The 11,842-nt window shown below is 45.3% G+C and overlaps 1 protein-coding gene across 2 annotated transcripts in view; it reads left to right on the top strand.

The window, feature by feature from the left end:
- Positions 1 to 11,836, top strand: part of SCAMP4 (secretory carrier membrane protein 4) — a 27,363-nt gene extending 15,527 nt beyond the window's left edge. For both annotated transcript variants that reach the window (XM_006027166.2, XM_025208329.1), the window contains exons 4-7: positions 2,982 to 3,138; positions 8,801 to 8,902; positions 10,033 to 10,150; positions 11,308 to 11,836. In XM_006027166.2, the coding sequence (XP_006027228.1) occupies positions 2,982 to 3,138; positions 8,801 to 8,902; positions 10,033 to 10,150; positions 11,308 to 11,484 (554 nt within the window). In that variant the 3' untranslated portion in view covers positions 11,485 to 11,836. The remainder of the gene's footprint in view (positions 1 to 2,981; positions 3,139 to 8,800; positions 8,903 to 10,032; positions 10,151 to 11,307) is intronic.
- The last annotated feature ends 6 nt before the right edge of the window (positions 11,837 to 11,842 follow it).

Genomic DNA, 11,842 nt, shown 5'->3' with positions numbered 1-11,842 from the left:
TCTTTCCTGCTTATGCAGGGGGTCGGACTCGATGATCTATTGAGGTCCCTTCCGACCCTAACATCTATGAATCTACGGAGAACAAACTCCTATAGAAGCCATGTAATGAACTCTTTTGTTCTGCTTTACAACTTTATAGACACTGTTAGTTCAATACATTTTTATTGGCTTGTTTTAATATCCCACATGAGTTCTCAAGCTAAATATTCCAAAATCTCAAGTTAACAGTTTTAACCCATTCTACCTGATTAATTTACATGATTCTTTTTTTTCCTTTCTAAATCTTAAGGCCTCTACGAGCCAGAGCATTTAAAGCAAAGTTGTTCTTAACCTTTTAGCTGTTAACAAATGCTTTGGGAGCAAAATCTGTGCAATTGAAAGAGAGAGAGTTTGTTAAAATAAAGCGGACCCAACCATTAAACGTATAAGCAGTTGGAATAAAACACATCTAAAAAAGGCCCAACTGTTTATCTTCCTAGTGTGGTGTGTCAGCGTGTAACTTCTTAATTGCTCAATATCCCCAAGTGGCCAGAGGGACAGGCAGGTAGGTAGGTGGATGAAGGCAGGTTACTGCGTATGTTTGGCCAAACTTGTGAGGCCATTTTTTTGTTGAGATGTAACATTAACTCTCTTTTTCAGTGCTGCCACTCTATTTCTAAAGTCTCAGGGAATGAGCTCAGCATACAGAAGCTGCAGAGTGTAGAACCTCCTAGTGTGCATGCGTTATCCTCAGCAGTAATCTTTGTTCATATGTAGAGGGGTAGCAACTTTGCTTAAAGTGATGTTAGCACTTCAGTGCTATTTGTTCTATTCCTGCCCAAGGGGCAAGAATGGGCCCACAAGTGGCTTTTAATTCACCTCAGTGGGCACTGACAGCATGCAGCTCCCCCACTCTAACTCATGGCACTTCACAGAAAGAACCATGAGTTAAAGTCACTTCCCTCCCGCCCCCTCAAACCAATAGACATTTGCTGTTTGGTGCGGGGGATTGAGCTCCATTTTGGAAACAATCCAGCAGAGAAAAGCTAGCCGTCCTAGCTTCCACCCCGCTCCCCCCAGCTCTGGTGCTGTCTGCTGCATGGGAAGTGGGAGGGAGATCCGGGCTGGGGTTTGCCCAACCTCAGCTGGAAGGAAAGGGCGCTGAAGAGAGGTGTAAGGTGGGGCTCCACTCCACCCCTCCGGGTGCAGCTCAGTCTGGGCAAACCCCAGCCCAGAGCTCCCTTCCTTCCCTCTTGCCCCCTCCCATCATGCAAACGGTGCCAGGGACAGGGCTGGGCTGTATCAGCCCAGCCCAGATTGCACACAGAGGTTGACAGGAGTTAATGAAGGCACTCTGCTTTGGAGTGCCTTCATCTCAGCCCTCATTAGATGGGGGCTAATTTCATTGAGCGATTGGCCACTTTTAAAGTGCTCTGCAGCCATGCACTTCTGACAGGGCACAGCTGTAGAGCACTTTCAGGGGCTGATCACATGACAAATGTCACTTCTGTCAGTGCCCGGTGCTTCCTTTTTCTGGGCTCGTTTGGGGTTTGTATTAGAGTAGCCTCAGGAGTGCAGTAATTTCAACACTGCTTCCCTTGGGTTTTGAGAAGCAGATAATAACCATGTCTGCTTCTCATCAGACAATAGCCACCCTTACTTTTGTACTGGGAACAGGCCCAGCAGAGACGCCCTGCTATGTCTGTTAGCCAGGGTAGTTGCTTTGGGTCTTCTCTTCACAAGGGTATTTCCAGGCTTTCAAAGGCCATTGTACATCACTGGTATCAAAGGGGTTTTTGTATAACTAAGAATTAGGCTTTTCATTTGTACCGGTAGTCAGCCAGACCTGATCTTCAGTTGCTCCCTGCTCCCTTTGCTTATCAGTTGTATTACTCTTTCCAGTGATGTGTCCCCACATGAGTTTCTTGATCTTTCTACTAGTATCAGGCCCACTGGGAAGCTGACATGACATAACCCGCGTGTCCCTTTGTCTATAACCTGGAAGAATAAACTGCTCTTTGTGGTCAGTAATCCTCAATGGCTCAATATCTAGTTGGGAGGAGGTATCAAACAGGGTTCGTCAGGGGTCTGTCCGGGGTCTGATATGGTTCAACACCATCATTAATGATTTGGATGATGGGATTGAGTGCAACCTCAGCAAATGGAGCAATGACACAAAGTTGGACAGTCACAGATGCACTAAAAGGGCAGGGCATGGATCCAAACTGTCATGAGATGAGATTCAACAAGGATGAGTGCGAAGTCCTACACTTGGAATGGAATAATTGCATGCACACATGTAGACTGGGGAATGATTGGCTAGGCTGCAGTACTGCAGAGAAGGGCCTGGGGGTAGATCATAAACTGAACATGAGCCAACAGTGTGCTCGTATTGCAAAGAAAAAAGTCAACAGCATCCTTGGCTGTATTAAAAGGAGCATCACTTACAGATCACAGGAAGTGATTTGTCCACGCTATTCAGCACTAGCAAAGCCTCACCCAGAGTACTGTGCTTAGTTTTGGGCCTTGCACTTCAAAAGGATGTGGATAGGTTAGAAAGAGTCCAACAAAAATGATTAGGGGCCTGGGAAGCAAGGCTTAAGAGTGAAGGTTGAGAGAGCTAGGTTTCATTTAATCTGGAGAATGGAAGACTGAGGGTGGAGGGGAGAGACTTGATAAGCCTTCAGATACCTCAAGGGCAATTACAGAGATGATGGAGACAGGCTTTCCTCTGTGGCCCTAGGGGACAGGACTAGGAGCAATGGCTTCAAGCTGCAGCAGGGGAAATTTAGGCTGGAGTTCAGGAGGGACTTTCTGACCCTGAGGGTGGTCAAGCATTGGAACAAGCTGCCCTGAGAAGCTGTGGAATCTCTATCCGTGGAAATTTTCAAGAGCAGATTAAACAGACAATTGGCTAGGATGGTTTAGTCGGGGACAATCTTTCAGTCTTTCTCTGAAGCCAACAAACAGCACTGCCTACACTCTCTGTTCTCTCTTCACAGTTTACTGCATCACGCTATTGGTGAATCTTATTGCCTGCCTGGCATGGTGGCTTGCTGGTGGTTATCCTGTCAACTTTGGCTTGGCCATCCTTTGGCTTGTTCTCTTCAGCCCTTGCAGTTACATATGCTGGTTCCGACCCGTATACAAAGCCTTTCGGTAAGTGGTTCTTCTTTTTCTGCGTGGCTCTTTCAGCATATATTTTATCAGGAATTCAGTGACCACAAGGGGATCTGTCTCCTGGGGCAAAGAGTAAGGGCTGTGAGAAGAGATATGGAGTGTTAAGGTACAAAAACGTTTGGTTAAAAGTGTCTGACTAGTTTGCGGCAACTTAGGATGAAGGCCTTCCCACCTATGAGTGTACAGTTTGAATCCAGCCATGCTGAGAGTGGTGGAGCATTGCTAGCATTCAATGCCTGTTTGACCTACCTGTTTTGTTCTACAGTAGCAGCTAACAGGAACCCCATTGTAGTAAGTGCTGTATAGATATTGAGTAAGAGATGGTCTGTGCCTCGCATTGTTTACAGCAGTGGTTTTCAATCTGTGGTCTATTGGCCCCTGGGGGTCCATAGATTATGTCCAAGGGGTCTGCGAAAGATGACTATGATCAATCAAAAATATGTAAATACCCACACTTAAAATTCAAAGGGGTTCTCGCCTCCATTCAAAAGTGTTTAGGGATCTGCAAATGAAAAAAAGGTTGAATACCACTGGCTTACAGCATGAAAACACAAGAGAGACAAAGGGCAGGGCTTGGTTAAGGAAGGGTACAGACCGCAAACGTTCAGGCAGAGTAAAGAATGAAATGAATATTGAGACTTCTCCATTCCCACAAAAACCACCACATGACACGCAAGCTGCATTCTCGTTCACAGACAGATCAGGGTCGAAAAGATCATGGAGACTGAACGACCTCTTGTGGAGAGTTGCTTCAAATCGGGGCTCATGTATCAGGGGCATGGCTTGAGACAAGCATTTGAATTGCTGATGACTGATTTGTCTTTTCTGATGTCACCAGCAGCGCCAATTAGTTTCACCCTTCTGAGAGCTTAATATTCACATCAAAATAACCATTTATTTTCACTTTGAAAAAATAATTTTCCTACGATGGGGCTAGTTACACATCTACATCCCTCTAACATTAAGGGAGCCATTCTCTTAAAAGCTTGTTGGAAATCTATGGCTCCCAGTTCTTTCCTGGAAGACTGTTGGTGACAAGTTGCTAAAAATTCCCATTTCCAGCTCTAATGCAGCATATAGCTGCTCTTATTTTTAACTAAAAGCAGCTCAGTAGACTCAAGCCCTTCTCCAGCTGCACAAATATTTAAACTCCTCCTACATTATTAATTTGGTTTAAAAATTAATCATGCCTTGCATTTCTGTAGCACCTAATGGGATTTGCAAAGCATTTTGAAAGTATTAATGTCCAGTGCCTCACAACCTCTCTCCCAGGGGCTCTTGATTTCCTCTATGCAAAATGGAGGGAACCAACTTGCCCAATCTCGCATGGTGAGTTGCTTTCAAAGTTGACACCAGAACCCAGGCACCCAGCACCCCTCTTCTGTAGACTGCCTGCACTCTGCTACCCTCCCAACACCAAAGTACTTTCAGATTTTTTTTTTTTAATTTATTTTTTGAATGATCATCTTGTCCCTCGTGAGAGACTTTCCTTATTTTCTGGCACCCAACATGCACTTTCCCCTCCCCAAACCAGCAGTTGGATATTGGACATCATATGTGAAGAAATATGGCAATAGCAGCTTTTACTGCTTAAGCTTTGGCTGGGTGAGAGTAAAGTCTGCACCCAGTTCACAAGGTGTAGAGCAATGAGGAGACTTCACTCCATAGCTGTGGCTCTTCATCTGCAACAGGGGTGGACAAAATGTGGCCCACAGGCTGGATGCAGCCTGCCAGGTCAGTCTGTCCAGCCCGCGGGACCCCTAAAAAGTTTAGAAAATGAATATTTATCTGCCCCTGGCTGCCTGTCATGTGGCCCTCGATGGCTTGCCAAAACTCAGTAAGTGACCCTCTGCCCGAAATAATTGCCCACCCCAGATCTACAACAAGGAAAGATCTTTTTTTTTCCTTCATAGTGCCTTTCAAAAACAAAATGCATGTCTTATTCCAGGGTATGTTGCATGCAAGAAAATATGGTAATTCTTAAAAAGTAGAAGCAACTGAATGGAGTCGACATGGACACTTAGGGCCCAAGATCAAGAAAGAGTATAGACAAGTGCTTAATTTTAAGCATATTTCAAGTGTTGTCCTGAATCTATACTCAGGTGCTTGCTTTGAACACTAACATAATGTGACTGTTAACAATGGAAATAACTAAAATGTTAGCCAATAAGTAATTTAAATTGTAGGAGGCAAGAGAGGAGAATTTTTAACAGGAAGTGAAGGAATTGGACTCATCTGAGGTTATTTGGTTTGTTTTTAGGTTTTTTTTAAACTAAATGAAATCTGAGAATCTTTGCTGTATCGTGCTGGGTTTTTCTTCCCCTTTCCTAATTCAGGAGCCTCTGGGGATTCCAAGTCAGTAGCAGAACTCTGTTCAAAGAGCATTTTCCATTCCAGAGTCTGGGAAAAATTACTCCTCCGCACTGTCTTCCTCTGGGCTTCTTGGAGACAGTTCCTAGTTATTTTTTTTAATGCTGCTTGTATGTGTTTGTGCAACTGAATGCTGGAAGGCCCCTGCGGGTACCCTATATACAAACTTCTGAATGTAATCAAGACCCTAGGGAGAGACCAATGAACCACAAAGCAATTAGTGTCACATTTAGTTGTGGGGCAGACTTAAAATAAGGGGCATTAGAGGAAATCCATTATTGGAAAGGAGTAGCATAGCCAGATTGGGCGCCTATACACATGCAGCGAGGCTGCTCCAATGTGCTGTAATTACAGCGATTTAATCGAGTCTGCTGGAGCGTGGCAATTGCTGAGCTCCAGCAGACTCCTGTGTCACATGTTTCTGCGTCCCTGTGCTGAAAAATGGCAGCAAGTCGATTTAACTAAAGCTCATTCAACAAGCTTTAGTTGAAGCACCCCTGCTGCCATTTTTCAGCATGGGGATGCTGATGCATGTGATGCTTCAGGCACTTTAATTAGAGCGGCTCTCAGAGCTGCTCTCATTAAAGCACCCTCCCCCACTCCCCCCACCAACTCCTGGAGCACGTCTATAAACGGCCACTGATTCCAGCCACTCTGACTTGAGGGAAGGTAAGTCAAGCCTCCTTGTCATACATATCCCAGAAAGTTAAAGCCATGGTTGTTAAAATCATGTACTTGGTAGATGTTTCCAGAAAGCATTCATCACATGTCCACTTCCAGAGCTGAATTAAATCGGAGCCTTGGCAGGGCAGCAGAGGTGTTGCAAACTTGTAGTGAAAGGCTGGATCCGAATTCCACCTCTTACGTCCTCTAGCTGCTTTCCTCCCGCCTCCCCTCAAGTGAAGACTCCTTCATCCTTCCACGTTCCCAGTTGCTCAAGGTCCAGTCTCAGACATCATCCTTTTGCTAATCTAGGTACTGGAATGAATAATCATTTCTATTGCAATAGATGTGCCGTGATCTGAATGTCTGAAAGAATCGTAGGTCACCAAATCTACTTCACATCTCTGGGGTAACTGGATATCAGGGCAAGATCCTTCATTGACCTCTGCCTTCTGCTGGGAGGAGCAGTCAGCCAGGTCTGAACGCTCAAGGGCAACCAGCATGGTTTCATTAGGGGCAGGTCCTGTCAGACCAACCTGATTGCCTTCTACGATCAGGTCACAAAATCATTGGATGCAGGTGTTGCGGTGGATTTAGTCTTTCTGGACTTCAGCAAGGCCTTTGACACTGTCTCCGACCCCATTCTCATTAAAAAGCTAGGCGACTGTGACATTGATGCCTACACAGTCAGATGGGTCGCAAATTGGCTGAGGGGTCGTGCTCAGAGTGGTGGTGGACGGGTTGTATTCGACCTCGAGGGAAGTAGGCAGTGGAGTCCTCCAGGACTCGGTCCTTGGGCCCGCACTGTTCATTTTCTTTATTAGCGACTTGGACAATGGGGTGAAAAGCACCCTGTTTAAATTTGCAGATGACACCAAGGTTTGGGGTGAGGTGGGCACGCTAGAAGGAAAGGACAGATTACAGCAGGACCTGGACAGGTTACAGGTGTGGGCAAATGAAAATAGGATGGGATTCAATACTTGCTAGTGGGGATTGGGAGAGACCTTGTTCCCCCAAGTGCCTCCTGGAGTAACAAGGAATAATGGCCATAAATTGTTAGAGAGTAGGTTCAGACTAGACATTAGAAGGCACTACTTCACAGTCAGGGCAGCTGGGATCTGGAACCAACTTCCAAGGGAAGTGGTGCTGGCTCCTACCCTGGGGGTCTTTAAGAGAAGGCTTGCCGTTTAACTAGCTGGGGTCATTTGAGCCCAGCTTTCTCTCCTGCCCAGGGCAGGGGGTCAGACTAGAAGATCTACAAGGTCCCTTCTGACCCTACATCTATGAATCTACCTTGTATAATCATTTATCCTCTATTTACACCCACATGGCACAGGTGTAAATGACTGCATAAAGTGCACTGCAAGTGAGAATCCATCCTAAGAGCTTCCAGGTTACTCAATCAGCCAGAATATCTGTGACATTTAGCAAGTCAAGAACCATTTTCCTGACTCCCAGTCTTCTGCTTCAGCTGCCAGAGGCCTGATTTGCAAGAAGTACTTAGGCACCCAAGATGTTTGAGCATACAATTCCCCATGGCCCCTAACTTCCATTTGCTTTCAGTGGGAGTTGGGAATCTGACACTGGCCCTATTATAAATTCCCCATTGCACCTGTCTGCCTCTGTCTTGGTTCTTTCTATTGAGTTCCCTTCATAAGTCTTTCCATAGGTCATAAACCCTCCCAGCTTCTGTATTTAAATGAATGTGATGACATTCATTTGCACAGTTAAAAGTAATAGCCCCCCCAAGATATGAGAGGGCTCAGAGCTTAGCTAGGCTTGCAGTGAAAGTGTCCCCTGCCAAAGGATGGATAATTAGGGGAGGTGTTGTTAGAAGAAAGTACATATTTGATGGTAGAGGCTCTGCTAATGTGACATTTTGTTTGGGTCAGATCTCTGATAGATCAGCTCAGAGGCCTTGAGCACATCTAGTTCTGAGAGCTGCTGGCCTCCCTTGGAAGTATATTTATACTGCACGTTGCACACGCACCCTCCCCAGGCAATCTTCCACCCAGCTCAGGGGGCCCAAATGTTCTTCTTACGTGGATGCCAGAGCTATTTTTCTTCCTAATCCATCCTAGGGTCAGATTATCGTAGTTCATCTTCTTAACCACAGGTACGTAAAATGACGACAAACAGCCACTGAGGCATTCCCAGCTGGGCTTCTCATTCTGTGTGTAATCACAATAGATGCAATCATCATCTTTCTGGTAGCCTGTGCTTATGCCCATGTGTTGTCATGGTCTTGTGCTTACACCCAGGATTGGGCAGCACTGAATTCAGACATTCAGTTAATGGTGCAAGTGCTTTTTCTTCCATGTGAGGCTGCAGGTTATTAGTGGTAAGCCACACCTCTCGGCATGCCGTCATAAGTATAATTACTGTCAGATCAACTGCAAGACCCAGGTTTACTAGGAGGGATTAAGATTACACAGATTCATGTGCTGTCATCACTGGAGGGGTGGTCCTCAAAGTGCAGAATCATACAGGGATCTGATGACCACAATAGTCCGTGCTTGCATGGCAGGGGTCACAAACAGCATAGCCTGGGACAGTACAAGGTGATAAAGCTCATGTGTTTCTCATAACTTTCTCCTTCACTTCACAGGTCCGACAGCTCCTTTAATTTTATGGCCTTTTTCTTCATCTTTGGCGCCCAGTTTATTCTCACCTTCATACAAGCGATTGGTATCTCTAGATGGGGAGCGTGGTAAGTGGAATGCTCCCAGGGTCTCTTGTTGAGCACTTGGTCTGTCTGTCTTGTACAGGGTATTTGTTGCAGAGATTCTGTCCTGAATATTTAGCCTGTCTTGCATTTTCATGTGTTAAATGCCATTTAATGTTTAGGGGGATGGAGATTGTGAGAGATGGGGTGAGGGGTAGGAAAGGAGATTGGAAAATTAAAGGGTCCTAGTCTGGCCCAGGATGTAATCTGAGCTCCTTTGACCTTCCCCAGGTAAAGACTGAAGATGATATGCAGTCATGATCTTCACCTTTTGGTACTTTCAGGGGTGCATGCCCTCCACAAATGCCTATTTTTCCTTCCATATGGCTGTGCCGTAGCAAACAAACACCTAATACTGAACTTGCAATGCAATTCCACACCCAACCACTGAGAAGCATAAGTGCTGAGACCAAGTCACATTATCCTTTCTTAACATCCTCCCCAGGTACACACAGCATGTGCCACTTCACTTCCACGGGGCAAGAATCAGGAGGGTCATCCTTAAATAAGGGGAGGGTAATTGAATGAGCCTTTTCCTGTTTAAGGCCCAATGAGTTGGTCATTTAACCCTCCATCTCTAGAGTCCTGATGAAGGAATTGAATGAAAATACCATTGTAAAATAATAGAAGAAAGTCTAGTATAATACTGAAACCCAGCACTTGATACTGCGACTCTTTCTTAACGCTAATCTCCACAATGCTTTTTGAAGCCTAGCATATAGTAGCAGCATCATTTTAAAGATGCAAAGTTGTAGGACTCGGAAGGTCCCAATTCTGAGCCCCAGCTTCATTCCACTAGACTGTTACCTTTGCACAAGTAAAAATAAATTTGGTTCCCTTATGGATCGATGTTTACACCTTAAGGCCCTGCTGTGTCACGGGTCAGCTTTAGTGGCCTTGAAATAGCAGAGCAGGGGATATGATGGCTCAGGGTTGAAGTCTGCTAACAGCAAAGTGCTGGGGAAGCATCGCTCTGTGCTGCATCTGGTTCTGGCTGCTGTTCTCATTGTTCTCTCGCACATTTTTAGGGTGGGATTGAATAGTCTCCTTGGTAACAATTGTGTGCCTGAAAACAGACACTGCAGTAATGCCCTCTCCTTTTCACTTTTTTCCAGCGGATGGTTAGCAGCAGCTACTTTTTTCAGTACCAACGTTGCAGCTGCTGTGTTCATGCTGTTTCCTGCCATCATGTTTACAATGTGTGCGGTTGCAATGTTCTTCTGTCTCCTAAAGGTAGGTGCTTTTGGTTCCTTTCTGCCTTGAAGCATCTGTTTGTGCTTTGGATCTAGAAAGGGCCTCTTGGTCCACAGAGTCCAGTCCCTGCATTTTCAGGCTATAGTTGACCAAAGGAATCCCTAAAATTGCCACTTCAATTCCTTGCTCAACAAAATGAATCATCAGTTGAACGGCCTCGTAAGAACTAACCCTCTCCCTTTAAAGTTGCCCAAGTATAGTCAGTTGAGATGCTGCCTGTGTTCATTAGAGAATGAATCCAGGTAAAGGGCAAAGACTGGAAGTTCCCTCTGTCCCATACAATTACATATAGCTAGATGCAGCTAGGATTTTTATTTTTATTTTTTTTATGGGCAGTCACAAATTCCAGAAACGACAGCTCTTGAGATTCATACACTTGAAGCGTTGGAGTGATGGGAAGGAAGGCAGTCCATGGAAGTATTTTTGTCCTTAAAAGTTTACCCCATAAAGAAACAGATGGAGGGAGACTGTCATAAGTAATACCACCGCAGAGCCTGCTGTAGAATTATTCTGAGCTTTGTGAGAGTAAAAAACTAGAGGGAGAGGTCGGTTTTAGAGTCTAGAGCTGTCTCGTCAAACACAATACTTTGGCTTACTTCTGGCGTATGGAAGCATACAGCTCTCTTGGAGGTCGTGGCTAATGCTGCTCCCCTCGCACACTAACTGGCATTATGGCAGAGTGATTTCTCAGTCATGTTCCTTCCCACACCTGTGCACACCAACCTAGATAGCTCTCCTGTGATGCGCCCTAGTCTTGTTGGGCTCAGTTTTGCCCAAGCAGCAGTTTCAATATTACTGAATTATAGGTAGCCTGACCTAGTTCGAATGCCTTGTTATTTAAATGATTCCTGTGTAATGCCCCAGCCTGAGTTAGTCTGGAGGCTGCACTGAGTAAGAATACCACGTGTAGATCTTAACTTACTGCTTCTCTGCCCTTTGTTGCAATATTCTTTTTAGTGTCTTTGTGTGGTCTTGTTTCTGCTGTTTAAACTGTGGATTCTTACTGTCAGATATGTGGGTCAGTGCTAGATGTGACACGTTGATTTTAGGCATTAACAAAGTGACTGAGACAACTGTCAGAAGGGAAGCTGGATGCCTTCTGCTAATTCTCCTTTGCCTTGTTGATTATCCCTTAGGTGCATAAAATCTACCGAGGAGGTGGTGGAAGCTTTCAGAAAGCCCAGGATGAGTGGAACAGTGGCGCTTGGAAGGACCCCCCGAGCAGGGAAGCTCAGTACAATAATTTTTCTGGAAACAGCCTGCCAGAGTATCCCACAGTGCCCAACTATCCCACAGGAAATCAATGGCCTTAAACAGCAAGTGGCTGTCATGCTGTCTGGATCATCTCTTCTCTTGGTCTCTTCATTATTATCATTATCATCATCATCATTATTATTTGAAAAGGTCATTTGCATTTCCCCCCCCCCCCCCCATCTTTGGGTGTTTTGTTTTTTGGGGTGTTTTTTTAATCCCCTCCTCATGACTGCAAATGATCTGTGCTGTCAGCCTGTGCTGCATCTAGAGCTTTGTATGTCACTGTTGGAACATTTCATTTTGTGCACAGTTGCCAGTATTCACCTTGTTGCAGACCAAGGAACCAGTCACTGCCCTTGCTTGGGGAATCTGTCAATGGTCATATGTGGAAAAGGCTGACTATCCCCATCATGGCAA

This window comes from Alligator sinensis, unplaced genomic scaffold, assembly GCF_000455745.1.
Source record: "Alligator sinensis unplaced genomic scaffold, ASM45574v1 scaffold103_1, whole genome shotgun sequence".
Lineage (NCBI taxonomy): Eukaryota > Metazoa > Chordata > Crocodylia > Alligatoridae > Alligator > Alligator sinensis.
Note: the sequence above shows the minus strand (reverse complement) of the source record. Positions and strands in the feature narration are given on the sequence as shown.